Below are 27,323 nucleotides of genomic sequence, written 5' to 3'. Positions count from 1 at the left end.
TTGGTATGAAATAAGAAAATTTGAAAGAGTGCCTCGCTGGAATGCAAAATAAATATAAACGGTTCTTAAATGCGGTATATTTTTCTAAATAAGGCTTTAGAAAATAATTATTTCATATTTTAATCAGAATTTTTTTAAGCATTAAGAGTATGACTTTCGTAGATATGTACACCAATTATAATAAAAAAATAAAAAAATAAATAAAATAAAATAAAAAATAAAATTAATTTAATCTGACATTTTACTTCTCCATTTATCATCATCATTTCGAACCATAAAATCAATATTCCTGTAAAAATTTACAATAGTAAATGTTAAACAATCCATGCCCATCTTTTCTGATATACTCAATGAATTATGAATATTTTACATTTACAAAAATTGAAAACTGCGCATATATATTATTTCTGTATAAAGCAATTCCTTCGAGTGTTATGGAAGGAGGATAAGTGAGATCAAGAGAGGCGGAGGCTATAATGGGATCGCTTTTACTTTTAAGACCAGTGAATCGGGCGGGTATCAAGCTAGTACTGAAATAAAATAACGTGTTATGTAAGTTATAAAATACGGCCTTGGGGAGAATACATATGTAGACTAAATACAGAAATAGCAAAAAAAATTTGAAAAAAATTATACTCACGAAATAGCTTTCTTTTCCTCCGATTTAGTATTTGAAAACTGTTGAGTTGGTTTCTATAGAGAGGAGTGATTTTATCACACTCGGCAGTTTGACAATTTCAGTAAAAAATTTAAAACGGCAAGTGTTATTTTATATAAAAAGTATATACAACTTTTCGATCACGTGTTATACGATTCTTGTGCAAATAAAAAAATAGCAGAGTGTTTGTTTGATAACTGATGTTTCATTGGATTCTATCTAATAGTCAAAATTCAACAAAATATTAGATAAAAGCCGAAACTTTCAATTCAAAATATTGAAAATATTAGGGTAATTCTTGTAGACATGCTGTATATTTTAATGTTAAATAAACTTGCAGTACTTTACTAGAGTGTGTTAAACCACATTTGAAAATTTGTTTGGTAAATTTTGGTTTGATACCTTACAAACATCGTTCGCATATTATGATAGGTTGGTAAACATTACTTATACATATATATTACATGATAGTAAACAGGGTAACATGGAAGTTAAAACCTTTTCCCCTTTTCTCTTTCACCTTGTTTTCATTAAAAATTTAAAGTATTAATTTTTTTTACGAAAACTATTCAGAATATTGTATTATCATTGCATGGCATATGACTAATAGTTGACTATCATGACTAATAGTTGAAATAATAACTTCGAAAAATTTCTGCAAATGGTAAATTTTTTTTATAGGCTTCTTTTTGTTGTTTGTAAAAAAATACAGAAAAGGAGTTTTTTAGTTTCGGAGCGAGCCGCGTGACCTCCTTTCTAAAATCGCCATACTAATTGGGAATTGTATTCCGATCAAATTTGCTCATATTGCGAGATTTGGAAATATTGGTTAACTGATAAAAAGTCTCTATGGGCACGGCAATCAATATGACAGCGTTATAAGCGTTGTAAAATGAATAATCCTTGTGCAGAAGTACACCTATGTCAAAAACATAACGAAACAATCACACTCCAATACAAAATATTTTAGAAATTGATATATTGATATACTCTTTACACAGTGGCCTGCTTACTCTCATTACTCGGAAAAGTTTGCATTTGGATCATTATATCATCGTGCTCATTGAGACTTTTGATCAGGATTCCAAGATCTACAAAATCTCGAAATTTGAGCAAATTTGACCGAGGCCCAATTCCATTATAAGTGTGGGGTTCATACTTCATTACCGTGGAAAAATAAAAAAATTACTATTTTCGTAATTAGACAGCTGGCCTATCTTGATAAGTTTCTTTCAAATAACGTCCGCATTTTATATAAAGTGATTAAAAAATACATTAGGTGTTTGTTAAATGTACTAAAAAATACATTTTGTGTTCAAACATCTTTGTGATGTTTAAATTTTTTTGTTTACTAATTTACTGAATAAAGAAAGGCAGATGGGTCCAGTAGAACAATGCATTATATCTTATTTCAGTATTAAAATTACACTGAATTATTTAGTTAACCAGCCATAAGTTTTCTTTGTAAATCGTTCCTTGAGATAAGATACAAGCATTACAGTTGTTCGCTCCAATGCGCTCCACTCCAACTCTCTTTCCGCACTGTTTCTGTAAGAAAAATACCTGTTTGCTCATTTTCACACACCAAAATATGTAGCACTTAAATTGCCATAACATTATTTATATTAAAACTGATTAATTTTCTTAGAACAAGGGCGGTATATTGACAATTATACTGAGATTGTAGCTAGAAATGACTAGTACAATAAGATCATAAAATCCTCTTGTTGTTTTTAAATACAATTAAATGTAGGATAAAAGAAAAAATCAATTTCAATGCACATAATTAAATTGTTTAATTACTAAAACCGGTGAGTTTTCAAATAAGAATAATATGGAAAAATACCACAAAACATATAAAAAAAAAAAAAGAAAACAAAGAGTGATTGAAAAATTTCATTTAAAAAGAATAAAATATTTGTTATTTATTCTTCGACAAATAGTTCACATTTCTCTTATCACATAAACAAAACAAATGAAAATTTATAAATAAAAATAATATTTTATTTATAAAATATAATTTTTGTAAATCATCCTTTAAACATTTTTAACGATAAATTTACAAAATATACTTTTGACATACCTTATAATATGGTTACCATCACATATACCATATTCTACCATATTTTAAAGTATGAAGTAGGTATAGAAAACGGAACTTTACGAGTATGTTGGTAAACCATTGGAATGTATGTGTAGAACTTACGCTTATATGATGAGTATGATAAATGGTTTATACGTTATAAACTCTATTTAATATGTACACAAAGTATACGGGGAAAATATATACATACCAACATGAATGTAATGGGTGATGCAACTAGGAAGTTGCAGATACAAGAAACTAGAACAGATTTATAAAAGAGAGATAGACAATAACTAGAAATCAAAAGCAAAATTTTCATGGCAAAGATTTTGGGTAAATGAAAGTGTACAAATTCGACACATCAAAGTCTACAATTTCCAAAATTTGGAAGGTCCAACATTGTTTGAACAAACTGAATTGAGGAAGGTATAGTTCTAAAAATGCTAGTTTACATTTGTGTTTTAAAATCCATTTTTTAAAACTCTATAAACAGAAATATTTCTAGCACTCTAAAAATTATTATTATAGTTATTTCCGAACAATAAATAAATAAATATTTTCGAAAATTAAATTATTAAATAACAATCTATATAAACGTGTTACCCGTTGTACAAAGAGCTTTTTCTATTACACAATATCATATTATTCCATGGGTGCAGTCCGCCACCAAATTAGCAAAGAGTAACATTCATAATAAGAGTTTTCACGGCTAGCTAATTCTTACTGATGGTGACTACTTGGTAGTCGACATACGTATTTATAAAATATGTACAAAAAACAGATCTAGGAAATTGGGGCAAAAATCGAAATTTGTTACAAAAATTATTATCAATTTCTAAAAAAAACCGTTTAGTACCTACAAGCTAAATTTTGTACTTTGGAAAACTAAAACATGGTATTTCCACTTTATTTGAAAACAAATGCACATGAATGATCATTCAGTACGTTGCTTTTTTCTAGTAATTAAATTTTGTGTTATATTACATTACCAATGTCGAGAAACTAGATAATCGTGTGATTATCGTTTAAAAAGTGGATATATCTTCAAAAAGAAATAGAATAGCAAGTTAAAGAAAAAACAAAAGCTGTCTTATAATGTATTATGTATATTTCTAAATGTTAGTCATTAAATCCTTCTAAACGGATGGACCGATTTTGATGAAATTTTTAGTATTAAATCTAGTTTTTTTTAATTAAAAAACTTGTTTAAACACCACAAAACACAAACTTTCCAATGCTCAGCATGTTGTTAATTATCCGAACTTTTTTTAATTTATCTCGAGTTAGAGACTCGACTTCAAATTTAAGTGGTAAATGTATTCTTATATTCTTATTAAGTATATGCTTAATTAGAATTTTCGATCGATATGCTCATAGCGAAACAACAACTTTAAATCATTCTGTAACTATGGTAGAATATTGTTATTAAGGTTACTAGTTTACAGTGTAGTTGTGTATGTTTCTATATAAAACTATGTACAATGTAACTACCGATTTGTATACATACGGAAACAGTATCCGACTATAACTCTGCTATAGGTTTTGGTTGCCATATTAGACATATATATACCATATACGATAGTCATACCAACCGTGCACCATACCATATATAAAACTTATCGATTACACGTGTACCACTATAACTCTAGTATAAGTGAATGAGAGAGTGTCATCATACTCATAATCATCATCAGCATCATAGTCATCATCACTGATGAATATCAGCACTATATATGTGATCCCCTCCAACACCTTCCTTCCACTTCCCACTATTTTCGCTCGTATGAATATCGTTTGTATACAGATCACATGCATTTTTCTTATGTGAAGTTACTCTGGTATTCGATCGAAGTTTCTAAAATAAAAAATATTTTTGCCATATAACTTACCTATATTATTAACATGCATTTGTTTTTTATAACTGATGTTCTTTTTTAAAAATATTTTAATAACCTTAGTAATTTATCAAGTACACTGATTAACTTTACATTTAATTCACTACAACAGAAATGCGCAACGATAATTTTTCTTGGAAATAAGCAGAGTTCGCCTATTTTACTTGAAAGATACTCACTCAGTACTTCATTATACCTATTACTATTCATACCATTCAGAAGATTTTACCAGTCCATTGACTAAAAACTGGCTGAGAGGGTATAAGTTCAAGCCTCAGCAGGGACACTTTATCAATTCTAGTTAACGGGATGGTTAATTGATTAAACTGTCGTTGCATCGATAAGAACATAGTAACCGACTATGCCTGTAGAGGTTTTCTGTAATTTTTCGGTCATGAAAACAGAGGAAACTTGTTATATTTCCTATCAATAGTCAGCTGCAATACCCTAATATTCTTGTGGAAGAAATTAGCAGTCAAGAAGCACTTGAGGTGCAGCACACCACATGTAGGTTTTAATTGCACAGCTCCTTGAAAATGTAGCAAATGATTGCTCGAAGATTAATCAAGTTCAATTATTTTCGTTTAATCAAGCTCGAATATTTCAATCATTTACATTCGATGATGATATTCCCTAATAGAGCTGCAACACTTACATGTTGAAAGTAGCTGCTTCAGCTACAATCGATGTGGATGATTCTATGCACATAAGAGTGTTACAATGGTACTTTTTGATGCTGTACCATGATTCACAGGTTTTTATCGGTAGTTGTTTAATATTTGAAATCTCAAAAAATACATAATTTTGAAGAATAACAGTGCTATATACAAAGACAATTTTAAAGATGATATTTTATTGCATGGATTTAAATCATGGAAATGTAAACTTTTCTTCTGAGAGCTCCAATTTCCCCCTACAGAAAGCTACAGAAGGAAAATGTACACATATATTGCAATAACTGTAGTAAAAAAAGAAAGCATAAAATTATTAATTAAATTTTAACCGTTAAATACTTCCAATTTTTTTTTTATGGAATTCTTTTTATGCTGGTTGGTGTATGCCGATATTTTATGTTGACATTTCTTTTATATTTTAAGAAATAACTATAAAAGCATAACTATTTTAAGAATGTATTACCCTATTTAAAAATACATCCTATTACATAGCCATTATCCAAACTCTTAATCACGAATATAAAAATAAAAACAAAAGTGATATTCACATTAGCTTTAATTACAAGAAAGTATATCTTAACAAGGCAAGAAAGTATGTAATTATGATATAAAATAATATAAATCTTTTCTTAATACTCTCTTATTTCAACCCTTCAGAATTGTTTAAATACACAAGCATTGGGGAAGATGGGACATTGATACACGCGGTACACTAAAAACCAATAACATTTTTAAAACTTTATACATATGTTTATTTGTATTTGTATACAAATATTTATGTTTTGCTGGACCGAACATACTCGTAAGAGAATTAGCTAATTTTAATTTTAGCACATTACATACAACATGCATTAAAACAGAAACTTTATTCCGAAAAAGCTAACACGTACTATTCAATCTGGAATAATTTTGGTAATAGAAGATCCCCACCAAATTAATCTACCGACATCGAGTTTCCTAATGAAGAAAATATTTTATACAGATGGCCTCCGCCACGTCCCGGTCAGGCTGTCATTAATTATTTCATGACATTTTATTCGTACTCCCATCCAATCTCTTTAATTATACAGAATGTTCGATTTACATCTAGGCATATGAATATCACGAGTATGACAGATGATATGCTTTATGCAATGCATCTAATTAAGAGATATTATAGGTGTTATATGAAATTGCAAAAGTGACTTGTATCGTGGCTCATCTGTTGTAGTTCATCTATTCAACTAAGAAACTCCAACTCCCCAAGCGTCCTACAACTATCACTTTGATGCATTGCTTCACGCATGTATTCTGCCATACTCGTGATATTTATATATGATTAGATGTAAATCGAACATTCTGTATATAATAAATACATAATAATACATATAAAAATCAAGCTAATAATGCTACAAACACAGCAAGTCTATGGTATAGGGCTGTCTCAGTAAATCATATAAAACAGTAGATAATAACATTGATAACACGGCAGTATAGAGTTGTCTTAGCAACAGTAAACATGTCTTGGGGTTGTCGTAGCTTTAAGGTTGACTCAATTATTGAAACTTTATGCATAAATCGAATATTGAAAAAATTTTTGAAACTCATCGCTGCAACCCTTAAATTAATTGTTCCCGAGACAATTCCCTACAATCGAGATCTACAGGAATTGCTAAATAAACAGAAACCAGATATGAGGCCTAGTGCAATAAAAATGTTGTGTCCGAAAAGATGTGTTCCAATTATTTTCTTTTATATAAATGTATAATTGGGAGGATGTGAAACATTTTGAAATTTGATACTACTATTCATTAATTAAATAAATTTTCTACTTTTAATACTTTACCACAATTATTTAAACAGAATAAACATTTCATTTTTAATAGCTGAAAAACAGTCTTCTTACTATTCCCCACTTTCCCCTAAACTTGTTAATGTAGGAACAAGAAGCGCTAAAAAAGGACTGTAAAAATATTATTGTATTTAAAATAGTATATAAAAAGTGTAATTTTCATCCTATTATTTTTCGATAGCATCAAGATATTTATTTATATATAAGTCAGTTGTTTTGTTTCTATTAAATATTGTCACGAAGACAAAACTGACATTTCACTATGTAAGGCGAAGCTGAAAAGCCAAGCTAACATCTTATTATACCGTGTTACTGTAGGTTATGATGCGATACTCAAATATCATTTTAAGCTTGCTTATTGTGAAATTTTTTTTATCTTGTTATTTATACACCTTTGATCATAAAAATATCATCTCCATAGTTACTTAAATATTAGTAAGAATAATATTTTAAAATATTTATTTCAATAAAGTTTCAATGAATATTTCAAAATGCAGCATATACAGAACGTTTAAAATTTATCTCAAATTTTAGTAAATATTTCCAAAACCTCTGATATGGAGAAACATTTTAACGGTTATCGAATCCATCACCATAGCTGAATCTGTCACGACATCCAAGTATCCGACGCCCTCGATTATCAAAATATACGTTTTAGGAAAGAAAAAAGATAAAGTATAGAAAACAAATTTTAACTTAATATTGTAGTTAATAAAAATTAATTACATTAGACAAATTATAAACATTATCATATTATCATTAAATTAGGGCATACAATAATTAATGGTTCTAGGCCTTTTTCCTCTGAAGATTAAAAAAAGATCCTCTAGATGGCAGGATATATTTGTACCCCCCCCCCTAGTTGCCATCTAGCGGATCTTTTTTTCAGAGGAAAAAAGCCTAGAACCATTAATTATTGTATGCCCTGATTTAATGATAATATGATAATGTTTATAATTTGCCTAATGTAGTTAGTTAAAAATTTTTATTAGTTTTATTTTAAAAATATAATGCTTCAATTAGCCTTTTTAACATTTAACATTTTTATTGAAAGCTAAAGAATCAGCTCCCCACTTCTGTATCCGGCAATAAACTACAGGATCGTAAATTAAAAATTTTTCTTATAAGCTTTATGAAATAAGAAATTTTTCAAATAATTTCATGATGATTTCAAACTTCTGAATTCATATGTACTATGTAATCATTATTATTTACCTGTTTATCCTGACGTTGTATGTTAGTAATATAGAGACGTAAGAAGGGTAGTAAAAGGAAATTTTATTACCATGATCATACATCTTTTCTAACGACGCGAATTTAACTCCTTCATTTTTTTCTTACTCTGACGCGCCTTCTACAGACATGTGAAATGTGATATCAGCAAAGTACATAAGGAAGTATAGCTCCTTCAAAATATATACAGATCAGTAGGTTAGTATGAAGTGCTTCAAATATTTTCAATATGATTTGAAAATCTATGGATATGATATACATCCGGATAAAATTGAAAGTTTTTTAAGGCATTTTGTGATTTAGGGGTAATGAAAATCTTAGCTGCCACGGAAATTATACCTCAAAATAATACTTTGTAAGTTTCGATATAGATTTAAAAAAAGAAGAGAGGTGACGTGGGACACCCTGAAGGGATTATATTCTTTTCTTATATTGGTACATTATAAATTTAGCGCTTCCTTTTTTTATTAACAAAACATTTTTCGGAAAATTTAAGGTATTGATTTTAGAAATCAAATACTTGTTTGATTCTTCAAAGAATTTTATTTTATAGCTACTTTTGGTTTGTACTGTATGAATTAAATGTAAAATCAGTTTAAAAAAGACATACTTCTGATTTAGTAGTCAACCCAACATGTGAGTACATTTCATTTGGTTTTGATTTAATTTAAATTATCTCTATTTTCTTTAACTTCGGTTAACTTTCACCACTCAACTTTTTTAAATGATAAAACATAAAATTTGGACAAAAAATATAAATTAACAGTTATAATAATATTTATGCATTTTCTCAAAATTCATTGCAAGCTGAATCGATTGAAAAAGTTTTAGTTTTTCTAGGTAACTAGATAAAAATACTATTACTTCCCAACCAGCAAACAAATCAAAACGATAACGTGCGATAAGGAACATAGTTCTATTGGTTCCAAAAATTTTCAACATATCTTTGCGTTTCATAGCCAGGATATACTTACACCAGTTTAAAATTGATGAATGCGTTTTTTGATTGATATCTACCACTGTTTGTCATTATATATAAAATTTATTCATTAACGTGTTATTTACACAATTTTTTTCCTATTACCAACTTTAAAAATATCTTTCAGACCTATGAGGTACGCTAACACCAATTAATTATTTTTTTACCGTGCCTTTAATGACACATTTTTTATTTTAAAAGAAGAAACTTCATTATAAAATTAATTAAACGACAGTAAATTGCATTAGAAATATTTGCTCAGTTATGAACAATTTTTGATAATAAATACAGTATCAACTTTTTGATAAAATAAGGATTATTACTGTATGATAAAACTTTTAAGATACACCTCATCATTCTTTCCTGACAAAGATATTACTGTATTGTTTAATATTACCAACTGTACACACCAATTCAACATAGTTGAACGTATTTTAAGTATTACGCTGCCTAAAAGAAAGCTTTGATAAAACAAAATAAACTTAGGTAAAAATCTGAATTTTAAATATTGTTTTTAGTAATAATAATAATTAATAATATGTGAATTTTAAATATTGTTTTTAGTAATTATATAAAAATATTAAATAATTGTTATATTAGATTTTTAGAGCTAAGCATGACAACATTTTTATTTACGAAAATTATAAGTTCCTTCTGACTCTCACAATTGCAAAATAAAGCAAAAGTTACAAATACAACACATTATCTTGTCGGACACATAATAGAAAAACAAATTGAAATTGTTATTTTCTCCAATTTTCAATAAAACAACCAAAATGCGGATATCCGTCAAATTTAACTATCAAAGGGTAACCATTAGGACTTGAATCGTTGACAAATATTCGGAAACTAACCAATTACGATGAAAGATATCAAATTTTTGATTCCTGATTGAAAAATAAAATCGTGAAGAATCATTCTATATTGATTCAATTTTTTGAAATTATAAGTTACTTAAATAATAACTGTTTTTGCTGTTGTTATTGTTGATGTTGTTGCCTTATTGTTGTTGCTGTATTACATTATATTACTTATTATATGACGAAATACTGTTCACATTTTAATGTAGTGTAAAAATTTAAAGGAACAAATAATATATAATATAATAGAAGAACGATATATGACATATTTATTTTACATGTTTTGGGTATCTCTTATACATGTTTTATTATAGCATATATACAGGAAGAGTCGGTACGTAGAATCCTATGCCCAAGAGTGGATTTTACGCACGAAAATATTGTAGAAAAACTCATTTGTTCTCATTGTAACTCTTGGAAATGTTGATGGTGCAGACAAAAAATTTTGTAATAGGTGGTCATAAACTCACCTAATTAGATCATTTCTGTCTGTCCGTCTATCCGTCTGTGGCCTATCTGTAATTCCAAAACGTGACCAAACGATAATTCCAAAACGAAAAATATATGTATGTATCTTATGAAAAATTAAGAAATTTCCTCCAAAACGATAGAAGTTTAAAAGCTTGCAAGTAGTTTTAAATAGTGAATAGTTATCATGTAGAAATTTTTCTTGATTCAAGAAGAATATAAGAGGTTTTTACGTATTATGTTCTAAAATAAAAAATTGTTGTAATATGAAATCAAAAGACAATGAAATACGACTATATGGGTTATTTATTTTTATAGATTATTTTTTTACATCTTATATTATATTTTATTTTCAATGTACATAACTCCTGGAGTTTCTTTTGACAACAAATCCTACAACTAGCTTATTTCTTCTGATTCATCCTGTATATACTATCTGTATTCACTTTATATTGGTTCATTTTATTTTATATTTTGTATATACTAAATATAAAATCATCATTTGTACATAATGTCAATCTATGTTTACAATACAGTACAAGTGACTAACTTCTCGACATAATTTTTTCTTTTTTATTACGTCATAACGTTCTCAGAAATTTACTGGAATATATATCTGCAATCTTGGAAACGCGAAAAATCGATCTAGCTTGGTTTAATTTTAAGAAAATTTCGTTTTATCCGTTTTTTTTGGAAAAACTGAAACAAACTGCAAAATACGACTCTTCCTGACATATATTGGTGTTTATCGTAGTAAACGAAATAAAATACATTAAGGGGACATTCAAATTGGTGTTTGTGTACAGACATTTTAAACGATTCTTATATTAGTGATAAAATTTGTCTTTTTAACTCAAAAAATATCGAGCAAAGTTCGGTCATCTAGGTACTCAATCTTAATTAATCTTTAACGGCTGTCAGAACAAACCATACAATTTTTGCTATGTTAAGAGTCTCGGAGGTTGGTTTCTGATAATTCGTATTTCTAAAAGATCTTATTGAAGATCAACTAGATCCATGATTACCATATTACTTTCGTTGCGCTGATTTTTTCATAACAAATTCTTACATAATTCATACCGATACCGGGAATATCCCTGTTTACGATTGGCATCACGGTATTTATTGAACATTATCATCAGCAATAACAAGACATAAGCTAGGTATTTCGTCTGCCGAATACATATTACATTATACATCGTACATTGTACATTGTAACAACAGAACATTGCAAATAAAAATATCGGTATATCTAGATAATATTGTTATTATTATTATTTTACTTTACTTTTATATAACTTTACTTTTATTAACGATATGGTTTCATATCGACCAGTTTAGAATTTTTTATTAAAAATATTGTTATATTTTTATAATTTATTTATTCAGTTTTAGAAATGATAATAAAAAACTGTACATAAATGATATCAAGGGATAAAATAACATTTATTTATTTACATGACATAAGTAAACTATGCAAACAAAGCAAAGTTACTAATTCATCGACGATTACAAATCTTCAAACTGTTTGAATCGTTATATATCATATATAACGGTGGCTCTTAGAAAAAGTATTGCGACATTTTTTATATTTAAGTATTTGGTTTACAATTTTTGTCTAATTTTATGATAAAACTTCTGAAAATCGCGAAATACCCGTTTTTGTGAACTTTGACGTACTTTGTAGATTTCATTTATGATGGTGTTTTGAACAATCCTGTCAACTTTAAGCTGAGTGCAAATTTTTATACCTTGTGATGATTATTTTAATCGGATAATTACAGGAAAACTAGCTCGAAGAAGAACACTTTTTATGATAATAATTATTATCACAAAATAATAATTATTATAACAAATGACAGTAACACTTATAAAATTATCATAAAATTGACCAAATAAACTTTTCAAGACCACTTAACTTTTTGTAACATTTCACAACAAATTATTTAGTGGGTTTTCCTATTAGTTTGTTGTGATTCACTCAATAATTTATTGTGAAATGTTTGAAAAAGTTTGGTAATCTTGGGAGGTTTATTTTTTCAATTTTGTGATAATTTTTGTATTGTATTTTTAGTTCTGTAATTTTCGGGTAATGTTTTTCATATTTTCTTTTAAATTTGCAAAAAATGTTTGTAATTGTGTTTCATGAATAAATTTAGCTACTAACGATGGTTGCGTTGCAATCGAAATATCGAGCGCAAATTGTATAGTATGTTTTATATGGGAATATCAATTTCATATGTGTGTCATGTATGTATGTGTAATATGACACAGTAATCAACACTGTCTATACATGGTATTTCAAAAATTAACTCAGTCAATTGTTTGTTTTTACTTCAGAACAGAAGTTAACGTGAGACTTATTTTAATGATATAATAATGAGTAAATATTGCAACATGCGGCGCAAAATTCGATTCGTCACTCAACGAATAAACACTAAAGTGATCATATTTGCTCTATACTGGGTGTGGTTGGCCCCAAACTTATATACATATATATAGGTTTGTGACGCACAAATTATATTTTAAATTAATTATATTTATATTAATAATAATACCCATAACATAATACCATCAGAAAAAAAAAACAATAGCTTCTTTATATGATGATCATTAAATCTGATCATTAGAACGTGAAAATTCAATTGTGATATTCGAATTTATAATCGAAACATCGCATCGAGGTACTTAATTGGTGTAGTAACCTACAGATATATAACAAAATTGCGATATACAATAAAGGAAAATATTATTATTGATATTAATTGTATGGTCAGATCATTATGATTGTTTGTTAACTAATTAATTTTACTTGAATAATATTAATTAAATTTTTAGATTTATTGCAATTAAGTAGAATTGAAGATAGATACTGGCACAAAATTCTCAGCTATTTATTTCAAGTACGGCGACCATTAATAGGTCAAACAACCTAATTTTTTTAACGGAAAATGATGGGCATAGGGCATTTTCAAAACCCTCCCGCAGGAAAAAGAATCAATTAATTTCTTCAAGTTCTGCTAATGGATTAAAAGCCAGGCCAAAATAATTTCGATGAATTTATTAAAGCTGATAATTGTAGTAGTTGTGTACACACACATACTGCGGTCAGTCAAGCGAGCGATAGAACAGGGGTCAGATATATGCTATCAGATATATGCAGAAAAAGTTTAGTATTACGTGGTACTATAATGAATTTACTAAAGCTGAAAATTATTATATAGCTTGTATATTGCATACAGATAACAGTTATAACAGTCGGTCAGTTAAACGTTAGAACAGGGCTGGTCAGTCAGCCCTTATTTGTGAACAATAAATAAATTAGATTCATTTATGATCTGATAAATGATTCTTATTTATTAATTGTGCATCACGAAAATCATAAATGAATCTAAAGTATTTATTGTTCATAAATAAGGGCTGACTGACCAGCCCTGTTCTAGTACATAACTGAATGACAATCATAACTGTTATTTATATGCAATATTCAATCGGTATAACAATTTTCAGCTTTAGTTAATTCATTTTAGTACCATGTAAAACTTAACTTTTTCGATAGCATATATCTGAGCCCTGCTCTATCGTTCGATTCGACTGACCGTAGTATGTGTGTATACACAACTGCTATTACTAATTCCAAATTATAAGCTTTAGTAAATTCAACGAATTTTTTTTGGCTTGGCTCTTCCATTATAAAGTGTTACATGTTGGCCCTGCATTTCTGTTATTTATAAGCATTCCTATGACGGCTAGTACCAAATATACGTTCATTTAACAAAAGCTATTCTATCCATGAAAATTTCATGGACGGAAATTTGAACTTTGTCATTAACACTTTTACTTAAAAGCTACTAGAAAATAAACTGATTATAAAAGCGTTTAATGTACATTTTTTACACAAGAAATTATTATTAAATAAAAAAAACTTTAACGTTGGTTGAACTTGTTTACATTGAATTACACAGGGTCTCATGCAATTCATTTGCCACAGACTTCAAAAGGTATTGTATATTTACGCCCCCGTGTTGCACTTTTAAAAAGTAAAACTAGTAAATGATACATGGTCAAACTATTGTGTCGTATAAAACAAATGCTATTGCGAATATAAAGTTTTTATAATTCAGGATCTGCCTTACTTGAGTAATAACCAACATTTGTTATTTTCAATGCTAAATGTTTCAATTAACAGTAAAATGTTGCTGTTGCTACTTTTTTATTTTCTTTGAAACTTACATCCAATCTTCGAAATAAATTAGAAAACGGCATTGTGTATTCATTCAAAATTCAAAATGTAAATATTAATGATATTAATATTCCAGGCTAAAATATTACTGATATTATTCTACTAATTTACTAAAATCCTTTTGATGAAACTTAAAATATTATATTCACAAGAATAAATTAAATGAACAGCTTTTAATCTTTTAATCGAATAAATTATGTTTTATCTATAAATTATTTGAAAACAAAATACAAAAATTTAATTACATATGAGACTTTATTTTGGACATATTTATACATAAATTATTAAATTAGTATCTACTTGATTTATTATGCATATTAGAATATACATATAAAGGCTACCTATCCACTACATACTAGTGGCTTTATACCATTTATCTACTGCATAAAACAAACTATCCATGTACTGAATGTACTGATTCGAATTTTATGTTGTTGGTTTTTAATAAAGACTATGAAAAGCGATACTACGAAATTGTAAGTTCCTTGGAAAAAAGGCCATTTGAGTAACCGATTCACAATATTTCTGAAAAAATTGTTATAAAAAAGTTTAGTAATTTATAATTAATATGAAAATAATTTGTAGGATATTTTTTACCTTACACGGAAAAAAGACAACATTCTAACGGTTGACGGAAAAATTTACAGTCCAACAGAGGAATAAACCAGTGTAAATTTATTGTTAACTAGATACTGTATTGATAGTAAAATTGAGTACATCGTGTGAATATTCTTTATGCTAATATAGAAAAGAAAAAAGAATCGAATATTAAAATTTTTTTAAAGAAATTCGAATTTTCTGCTTTTGGAAAACTTTTTTTGGCACGTTGAGTACTTAGCACAAAGCTATTTATAAGAGCTGTATGCAAGCGCAGCAAGTTCCTCTATCGATAGTTCCAGCCAGACAGAAATCCAGGCCAAAGACCAATTATTCTAAAGTTTTAAGTTTTCACTTGCGTCGACAATCCCCATGGCTCTGGTATCTTTTTTTTACTGAAATTTTTCTTCGAAAATTATTTGAAAATATATTTCTGCATTGGAGACTATTTCTTTGCTATCATAGTAAAAAACCAATACATAGTCAATTGCACAATGTTACATAGTAATTTTTTAATCCCTAACGCAAAAAAGAGGCTTTATAAGTATAACCGCTTTGTGTGTGTCTGTCTGTTTGCCAGGCCGTAGCAATATAGCTCCTAAACTCATGTATTGCCATAGGAATAATTAATATGTCAGCATAGATTATTAATATATGGCAAATTGTAATTTTCATTATGTTCAAGTTGTTGTACTAAATCTTCCAATGTTTAGAATAAGAAAAATCTCATGTAAAATAGGGAAACCTCCATTTCTTTTGGAATTGGGCTCTTGTTGGTAAAATTTATCAAAAGAAACTTAGGGAACCAATTTTCTACCGCAACAAAATTCCGTTTAAAATATTCAAACAATATTTGAAAAAATTCTGATTGCCCAATTGATTGTCCATCATAAATAATGAATATTTAGCCGACCGTTTTTTGAACTCTCCATATATTTATTTATCATACCAATGTTTGTTATGTTACCTATAAACAACAATATATGTATTATGTTAGCCACAATATCCTTGATTAATTTCTAGAGGGTAAACTTATTTGAATAATTAATATCCATGTTATACAAAATACTTATATAACGGGTGATTCTACAATTTTGAGTAGTAATTAAGGCAGCTCATGAAGAATTTTTATTTGTGGCATATAGATATGTATTAGGCACTCAATTAATCAAATTCCTCCAAATCACAACTCTAACTTACTAATTATCTATCGTTTTTTTTTTATTTATCTATTGGATCTGATTTACTTTTATATCAACGATAAAAAACAAAACTGACAAATAACATACGGATGATTGTATATTTTAGGACGAGACAAGTGCGTAAAATGACAGCGAAATTACAGAATGTGGGACACATTACCGAACTCTTTTGAAAATTTCATTTCAATTTGAAAGTGAATTAAAGAGAACAAAGTCACCACGCATTCTTTGTAGGCTTTAATTGGTGTTTGAGTGAATATCAACTATTCATTCATCAGTTGGTAGGAGAGTCATGGTTCCGACTCTTTATTCATGCCTTTATTCACAAGTAAAATTTACAAAATTTAAAGGCCCTCCGACAAATTTTGCGGGCACGGAACCCTAAGCTCGCACTCAAAACATAGCTAAGAACACTCTCACTTATAAAAATATATGCATATACATATACAATGCTTCTACTATAGTTGTCTCTGTTACAACTCTAATACACTATTATAGTTGTTTTTGTTCAATAATAAAACTGTGGGTAGTTATTTCAGATTGTAAAAAGTCACGTTAAAGCTCTGTTTATGAAATTAAGATTTTAATTTGAAACTTGGATACTCTGTTTATAATAATTATTTTGTTTATGAAATCTAGGTAACCTAGAGATTTTTATTAAATAAATCGAATTTCACTTGCTTACGTTAAGTAGGTTTTGGGTTATTTAAAGCTCAAAAGTGGCTTCAAATAGATCACTGAATGTATTGCACAGCCGCTGCCAGCTTGTCACAAGTTCCTTGGGTTGATGCTGCATGTCTAGATAAACTTTTGTTCGAATCAAGTTTTTCAAAATTTACTAAGACTGTCCACAACACCTGATAAAAATGGTGGCTATTGTAAATTGCAGGCAAAGATAATCTTTTACGATATCTCAATGGTAATATCAATGGAATTAATTAATTAAATAATTTATTATTGAATTGCACATTTCACTTACAGACTGTACGGTCGACCTGGTAAGACTCCTGACGTGGATCTAAGACACCCAGGTTCGACAAGTATTACTTGTAAGGTATTATTACTGAACTCCTTTGTATCATACAAAAAATCGCTTGATATTGATTGTATTCAAAATTTAGTACACAAACAAACATAATAAGTTTAAAAATATGAATGTTAAGTTTTAGAGCCTATTAAAAATTTTGTATTACATATTCATAGTAAAAAGAGGTTCACTATACCTTTAATATTTTTGAAATTCACTGTGTAAATGCCAATTTGTATAAACGGATAATAATGCCTTTAGTACAGGTGTACTTATAAAATATGTTCATATCCATAAAATAATATTATAAAGTATTTTTAACTGATTATAAAGCTTAAGAATGGATATCTTACTAATATGGTCGGGTTTAACAGAGCTGTGTGCTTTAGTCATTAAAAACTTTTGTACAGAAACTATGAAGGTTACACAAATCATTTGAGAATTATAACAATACATTATAACTGATTATTCTTTGACCAAATGAAAATTTACTAAGGCCAAAGTTTGCTTTGAAAATATGGTGGAAAACTTATTTAAACGGCCGCTGTACTGTTATCTTCTTCAATTGTTTTTTTCATTTCTATTAATATAATTCCTTGTCGGCTAATGAGAAAAAAATCCAGTTCTGCAATGGAGTCTATAAGGCGGTATACAGTGTATACCTTATTAACCTCTTTACTGATTTCAAATGTGACGAATATCATTTTATCAATGAATAAAGCAAACACGTTCTGCAAAATTTTCGCTTCAATTCGGACACCAGGCAAGTTGTCGTGGTGGATTAAGATCTTCTGATCTACCCAGATTCGTTTTACCTGTTTTTTTCTGGCCGAATTTTAATTTTGATCATTAAATCTTGAAAAACCAATCAAAAAGTGAGTCAAAATTTTTCGAAAATCTTATATAATTAAATTATTTGAAAAAAAAAATGTTATGGTATTTATTTTATTAATGTTCTTCTGTACCATAATCGGAATTTACCGTCTAAACATACAAAAACATACATCCTTTCAGATAATTTCAGACAGATTTCTATATTCAATATCTGTAAAATGTATTCGCTTTTCGAAAAAATGCTTCACGGAAAAGTTGTTAGTTTTTTTGACAAAAAATATTATTCCTTGAATTTAAAGTGCTTCTATATCATACCAGTTGAAAGAGTCACTTAGTTAGAGTCCGAAAGTTGAATATATGTTCAAGCGATCCTGCATATTATACTCCTTATTCTTATCAATATATCATTGCTTTAAAGCAATGGGGGGGGGGGGGGTAGGGCTTGGGCCCTTCTCTTAAGAAGATAAGCGGCAAAAATAAATAATTGTAAATAACATGGTAGAATGGAGCCTGCAGGAAACCGAGGTTACAGCTCCCTCTAGCCCTCTAGTTAATCGGGCCTGGATTCGCATACTAAGAATCTGACTTACTTTGGCAAATATATTGATAAGAATAAGGAGTATAATATGCAGGATAGCTTGAACATATATTCAACTTTCGGACTCTAACTAAGTGACTCTTTCAACTGGTATGATATAGAAGCACTTTAAATTCAAGGAATAATATTTTTTGTCAAAAAAAACTAACAACTTTTCCGTGAAGCATTTTTTCGAAAAGCGAATACATTTTACAGCTGTTCGCATCGCATGTAAGTAATATTAATAATTCTTACAATGTTTCAACTGGTGCCTTCCTAATGACATAGATTTTACATGTAATGATATAGATTATACAATATACTATAAGCATGTGTGTACAATGTACAGAGGTAGAGATACAATATACAAGAGGTAGAGATAGTTTAATTTCATTGCGTCTCCATCTTTTATTTACTATATGTACTATAAGGACCAACACACACAGGTGAAATTTTAAATTACAACTAGTCGATTTGCAAATAAAAATTATTTTGCAACTTCTTATTAACAATAGTATAGTGTGGAGAGCCCGAAAAGCATAAAAATTATTTATACCAATTTTGTTCGTATCATCAATATTTTTAAGCGTTATAAACTTAGTACACCTTAATATAGGTATATTTCATATATACAGGGTACTCTAAAGTTCCTAAATTTTACGGCCAGCTAATAATAATTATATACTTTCAAGCTATTAATAAAACTTCTTTTTCTTGTTTTCAGATTAATAACATTTTGTTATCTGGCAGCATTTAATTGGTGGCTTCTATTGTGTCCGGTGACACTGAGTCATGATTGGCAAATGGGTTCAATACCATTAGTAACATCATACAGTGATTACAGAAACATAATTACATGTTTATTTTTTGGATGTGCTTTGGTGTTAGCTTACCGATGTTTAATGGATTTTGAGGTAAGTTTGTGTCAATACTAGTCTTATATTCAGTAACAAACATCATCCAAATCTCTATTTCAATCTTCCAATCTAAATCAATATTTTAGTGTTATTATAATAGAATTGTCATAAAAGACCTTTTCATTTTAAATTATCTAATATAACGACTCGATGTGTTTTCGTTTTATTTATGTTTATTTTCCATCTAACATATCGTATCAATCGAACCTGTCCGTCAAACAACACTCTTTGATTTTCTAATCCATTTTTAAAAATGAATATTATGGAACAACTAAGAACTTTACATTTCAGTTCTTAAGTTTATTTAGCCCGTGCCTGGTTGTAAAATTGTCGTTCCATACCCTGAGGTTCCCACTTCTTTTTTTTTTTTTTTTTTTTTATATTAGTACATGCTACCTAAAATAGCAGAATAATTAATATATTCCTCGAAGCTCTTATTTTCTCACAATACATTTTTTCATTGAGCTATTTCAATTATTTGCTATTTAAATTAAAACCAATTTATGAAAAATATTATATACTTTATATCATTATCATTGTTTATATCATTATAATGATTATAATTACGGCTTAAAACTTGTTTATAAGGTCTGGTAAAACAATAACAACACTTGCCATTAAAACAATTCGCAAAACAGGAGGTGCATCAGCTTACAAACCTAAACGAAACGTATAAAATTATTTTACTGTATAAGTATCACGTTAGTTCATTGTAACTATTTTGTTTCTCTATAATTAGAGAAATTATTATAGAAGTATTATAAGAAAAGATATATAACTTAACTTTAAGATAGTCCACGGAACAGAATCTTTTTGTTAAATGATTAATACATACTTGAAACTACGAACTATTCCCATGTGTCAGTGGAACAGCGAAAGTAAAAATCGACTATTTTCTAATTATTAGGTTAAACTCAGTAAACAATGTGCCTAAAAGTATATATTATCGGCATTTCCTTGAAAAAGCTAAGAAATTTTTCATATTCCCGAAAATTTTTGGGCTGGTAGATTATTATGTGACACAATCCTATATTCTCCAATAACAACAATTCCAGTATTCTAGCACAGTTAACATCAAACTTTTTTAGGCGACTTTAAGATTTGATCTTTTTTTCACAGGTTCAGAATAATGTTAGTTATGCGATCCCGAAGTTGATGGGTTTTGGTCGTTTAGATCGCCAGATAATCAGTTGTAAAGTTCGCGATTTCCAATTTCAAAGCATGTACAATTCACTGTCCTCTCAGCTATTTTGTACCCCCGAAATAAGAAAAGGGGTGATATAAGTTTAACCGCTATGTGTATGCGTGTCTGTCTATCTGTGGCATCGTAGAACGTAAACGGATGAACTAACTTTGATTTATTTGTTTCGTGTGTAATGGAATTTAATGGAAAGTGTTCTTAGCTATTTTTCAAGTGCAAATTTAGTTTGTTTACGATATTAAAAAATTCTGTCCAAAGAATTGAAAAACAGTTGGAGAGTTGAAAAGAATGTTTTTAGCATAAAATAAAAAAAAAAATCAAAATTTGATAATAATTGTTGTTTTCGCGAAATTAATTTTCACGTAAATTGATCAAAATTGGGAACGTAGAAATAATTATTATCTCGGGTTTTTCGCGGTCCAAATTTCTGAAACTTTTTATTTTAATATTAAACCCTATTTAGTTCTTAAATTTAATTTCCCGTTAAATTCTGTCGAAAGAAAATTTTAACATAGCTTAAATATCGGAACCGCAAATAACATGCTGGAAATAACTTTAATTACAACGACACAACAAAAAGGTCAGCAATAGATGTGTAAAACACATATATATCGGCCATTCGTCGAATAAAAATCATCCTGTAAAGTCATAGTAGGTACTTACCTATAAGAATTGACGCACCATATGTATCAGACTTTATAAAACATGTATAATGTTTCAATTGGTTTCAACAATTTTCAACTAAGTACAGTTATAAATATTCAATATACAATAAGCTGCTCAAGGATATTATTATGTAAATTATGCCATTTAGATAGTTACCTATATGCACTATTAGGTACATAATATGTATAAATTTCTCGAAATATTAACTTAAGCCACGTACTCATATAGTGTTGTTACTACAGTATAAGTACACTCCGGTATTCTGATAACTGAAAAAGATAAGTGGAAAAATTACAAAAATTGTAAGCATACATAAATCAAAACAGTGGAGCAAACACCCTTTCTACCATTTCGGATTTTTAGTCAATGCGCGCTAACATATAATGTTGTGTTCCCAAATGTAAATTGTTTTAGCAATGTTAAGGGTCCAACTGTGCAAGTCCAGGAGGTTGCCACCACCAAAAGTCTTAATATTTTATTAGGAAAGACTTGGAGAATCCTTGCGATTAATTCGAAGTAGACCAAATAAAACACTATTAATTATTCCTCTACTGATATTTCGAAGTTTATTGTTTAAATATGTTAATTATTGAATATATTATACAAAGATATCGTTAGGCGTAGAGAAGAACCTTGTCCCAAGTGTATTAATTTCGATATGATGTTAAAGTTGTATAATTACTGTTTATTTTGCATCATTTAGTGGGTCTTGAAATATAAAAACTTTTAGGTCAAAATGTGGCGTGAAATGAACAATAATAAATATTAATTTTGCTGACTAACTAAATAATCAAAATATACTTTTTATACGTTTTACAAATACTAAAATTTGGTGATATTTACATTTATTATTTACATAAAATAATATTACTTAATTAATAATAATATGATTGATTTAGTGTGTTAGAACGACAATTTTCAGGATAACGCCGTCCAGGGCCTAACATACATAGACTAAAACAGACTGACAGGCGAGATATGAAGCTATTATGATTAAGACTGTAGATATTTTTGTCCATAAAATAGTTTTAGAATGCCTCTATTGTTAAAATGCACAAGCACTTTACGGGTTAACCATGCATTTAACTTTACCTTTGAGCTATCAACTAATGGTTTATAATTTATGTAAAATAGTTATTAATGATAAAAAACAGAGCGTAACACGAGTTGGAAAATCGTAGAAGGACGTTAATAATGCGTTATCACACTTATATCGTACAAAAACTTTATCTGCGCCTCTAAAATGTGAAAATAAACAATTATTATTATTTGAAATTTGTCAAGGCTTATGGAGAAAATAAAATTAAAAAAGTTGCTATATAGTAATTGAATTCATTACCACCCTAGTGTGGGAATGAATTCATTATCACACTAGGGCGGATATAACTATTTTGCCCGCGTATACTGAGTGAGAAAAGTACATCTTTCTCACGGGAGTAGATAAGAATTATTTCAGTAAATACACGCCTCTAGATTAAAAAAAATTGCGAACGATTTCAATACAGTCAAATTATTACCCAAAAAGTTAATTTTACTAAAAAATATTGTAATTATTTGAAAACGCCAATTAATTAACGTAAAGTAACTTTAACGCAAATTTACTACCAGAAAAACTGTAAAATAATTGAGTTTGACAGTTTATATATGAAATCTAACATTTAAAATTTAAAAAAGCTTGATTTCTGTTTCATCGCATTTAATTAGCAAATTATCTCGTTATACCATGCATATCTCGTTTAGTCCCAAGTTTGTAACGCTTAAAAATATTGATGCTAAGCAAAAAATTTTGGTATAGGTGTTCATAAAATCACCTAATTAGTCCATTTCCGGTTGTCTGTCTGTCGTCTGTCGTCTGTCGTCTATCAAACTGCAATTTTTAAAGTGTGCTTAGAACGTAAAAAGTGAAGTCGAGTTCGTAAATAAACAACCTATGTTGTTGTAATTGAGTCTTGTAAACCGTTAGAGATAGAACAAAAGTTTAAAATAAAAAAATATTCCTTATAAAAAAATAACCCACTTCTGTTTGAAACATTTTTTCGTAAATATCACTGTTTACCCGTGAGGGCGCAAATTAAGCGTAAATTGTATAGTATGTAATTATGGGAATATCAGTTATACATGTGTGTGTAATGTGATAGAATCATCAACACTGTCTATGCATGATATTTCAACAATTAACTCAGTCAATTGTTTGTTTTCACTTATCTTTAATATAAAGAGATCATCCATTAAAAAAATGGAAATTTCAAAATTTCTTGAACGTTCTTGAACGAATTTATTTTTGGATACCTTGTAAATATAAAATTGAAAATAACAAGTATGTTTTTAGACTAATTAGATTAATTGGTAGTGCTGTGGTAACTGAAATGTCTAACTTTGTATAATACTCTTTTAAATTGATACATTTTAGATTAAATTTGGCTTTATTGAAACAGGATTTAACACGGTGAAATGAAATTTTATAGCTTTTACAGTAATATCCAGAGAAAAGTAGTTATATACGGTGTCGCAACCTACCCGTTCTTCTCATTTTAAAAGGGGGAAAATGATTCTTAGAAATCGAAAGCACTTTATCCAACGGTTTTTGAAAAATATTTGCGACTTCTGTCGAATTTATTCGATTTTCGAAAAGATTTTCAACTGACAAAAATTGTATATTTCTTATAGTGTTACAGATTCCTATTCTGTAAAAAATACAATATACTAAAGAATCGCCAGAAAAGACTTATACAAAATTTAAATTGGAATAAAGGAGTAAAATATGAATTTTATTTATTGTTTATTTTTAATCATTTTTATTTAAAAATCATTGGATGTAAACAACCGTTACTGAGATGTACAACAACGAACAAGGCTATTTTCATTTTCGAATATACAATCCATTTACGTATAGTAATTGAATGAGTAATTTCAGAGGAGCTGGCCAGTACCGGGTTCTCAACCGTAAAACTAACTATAAACCCGCGTTCTCAAAGTGGAGGTTGCACATAGTTAGTGCCAAGAAAGTATCTCCTCTCCCCAACCTCCTTGAAGTGAATCTTCATAACGTAGAATATGTCGATTTTTTTCTTACCAGGATACGGATTTCAGAATTACTAAAATTAAAAAAAAATTATTCCAGAAAACTTTGATATGGGTTCATTTGGAATCTTATGTACGTAGGAATAAGAAAAAAAAACCTTAAGCCATTTCGTTTTTACTGTTTTTAATCCCACCTTCAATGCTCGGTACTCAATGCTCGTAAGTCCATACCATGAGATTATCCAACTCTCTATATTTGTTTTGTTATATTCTATCCTCATTAGTTCAATTAAAATGAAATTGATGTAGAATCTCCGCCCTCAAAGGTATATGCCCTAAAAATGGTGAGCTATGCGACTCAAAAATTTGACAAAACCCATGATACATTAAAATATGTTGATTTGACTGCTACACGAGATTCTTCAAAATTTTGGAAATTAAAAAATTTTTAAGGTACAAAATATAAATTTTATTTTCTATTTGATAGTGGAGTTCTAAAATATTTCATACGAATCTTTTTTACATTTTTGTGACCCTTTTGCTAAAATCAGCAAAGGTGCGCACTTAGAGTATCATTTGGAATCGCAGATTCAAAATAACTCTATATTAAGAGTATATATCTATGATCTTAATAATAATCTATGATATCAAATACCGTCAGTTTCATTGGCTTTGATTATACCCATTTCTGTGTTCATTTCCTGAAAAATTATTCAATCCCATTTTATGGATTTTTAAAACAACATAAATTGTAATTTTTTTTAATTTTGGTTTCAGCAACAACGTCACATACCATTGGTGCTTGGAGTCCTTTTATTAATTTTACCATTTCTACCAGCAACAAATTTATTTGTCACTGTTGGATTTGTAGTTGCTGAACGTGTTTTATACATACCTAGGTAGGTAACAGTACATTTTCTATTAGTCATTCATATAAATACAGGATGTAAGTTTTATCGACGAATAGTGTTTGCAGTTATGGATTTAAGACCGTCGTAATAACTTACTTTCCATTATTATTATAATTTTAAGTAAATGAAAGAAAACCAAGCTTTGAAAATTATTAAAATCTTTAATATTTGCTTAAGACTATTCTATACACATTTTTTATTGGCGTGAAATCTTTCTTTGATTGGTGTTAACCTTTATTAACTTCCTCGAGGAAGTTAATGTAATGGGGCCGATTTTGAAAATCTCCAGTTTTACATATTTCCGCGGTTTCAAGTGCGCAATATCCGAATCAAACCTTTTCAATGTGATGTCTCTGTGTGTGTGTACATATATGCGTATGTTCGTTCGGATCCTTTCGGCTCGATTATCTCGCGAACCAATTATATCATTAATACGTGACTGGCCTTGTTCGACGCGTAATCGCGCATTTAAGAACTGTAAGAAGTTTTCAGCAGAATGAGTTCAGCCATTTTTTTATGGTAATAAAAAAACTGGAACAAATAATTTACCTATGGAGATAATAATCGTTCCAGCATAAGCTGTTTTCCAGATAAGAATGGTTAAAGTAACAACAAAGTTTTGGATATGCTATAGGTAATCATATTCTACCTGCTTTGAATATTTTTATTTTTCGAAAATACTGTTAATTTCTGCAATTTTCATTCTTCAAATCCAGGTACAGTAGAATAAGAAAAAATAAAAATACTCAGGGCGTTTAATATGAATACCTATAGCATATTCAACTTATTACTTTAATCATTTTTATCTGGAAAGCCTAATTCTAATAGAATTGCAGTGGAACGTCAGTAATCTGGCCATTCAGTAGACACGTCCAGTAATCGTTCCGACCACATTTACCACACCGTTTCCTACACCTGTATATTCACACAAAAAGATGTATGTGCATACACGTAAAATGAGTAATTGAGTTACCAGAACATTCCAGTAATCCGACACCGTTCGGTTTTAAGAGTGTCGAAAGTGAGACTCTACTCGTCGATTTAGTCAGACATTACTCTTTTTATTTTTATACATGAACTTAATAGTTACCAGGAAGAGGATTCCATGATCAATTCGCTTGTGATCAGTATATCCACGGCAAAAATCGCATGCTTCGAAATGATCTATGTAGTTTTTTTTTATTATTTCGTTACATCCTGTATTTGCATGTTTTAATATTTTTTGTGCTGAAAATTTTGCAATGATAATTTTTTACAAACAAAAAAAGGAAATAAAATGAGAATCATAAAAAATAAGTAAAAAATTTTGTAACATTTTTTTTGCGTTGGTTTTTCAATTTAACCTTTAACTTGTGTTGTGCCAACAGAACTTTTTAATTTATCCCTGTGTCTCTAGCGAATAATATAATAGTTAGTCAGATGGAGTAGCAATGCTTACTTGAA

The 27,323-nt window shown here is 28.8% G+C and overlaps 1 protein-coding gene across 1 annotated transcript in view; it reads left to right on the top strand.

The window, feature by feature from the left end:
- LOC123292755 (protein O-mannosyl-transferase TMTC1-like) overlaps positions 1 to 27,323 on the top strand; it is a 188,655-nt gene that overhangs the window by 141,425 nt on the left and 19,907 nt on the right. Inside the window, exons 7-8 of the mRNA XM_044873469.1 lie at positions 19,889 to 20,078; positions 25,747 to 25,868. Coding sequence (XP_044729404.1) covers positions 19,889 to 20,078; positions 25,747 to 25,868 — 312 coding nt within the window. The remainder of the gene's footprint in view (positions 1 to 19,888; positions 20,079 to 25,746; positions 25,869 to 27,323) is intronic.

The sequence above is a fragment of the Chrysoperla carnea genome, chromosome 2, assembly GCF_905475395.1.
Source record: "Chrysoperla carnea chromosome 2, inChrCarn1.1, whole genome shotgun sequence".
Taxonomy (NCBI): domain Eukaryota; kingdom Metazoa; phylum Arthropoda; class Insecta; order Neuroptera; family Chrysopidae; genus Chrysoperla; species Chrysoperla carnea.
This window is presented reverse-complemented; position numbering and strand designations above follow the sequence as displayed.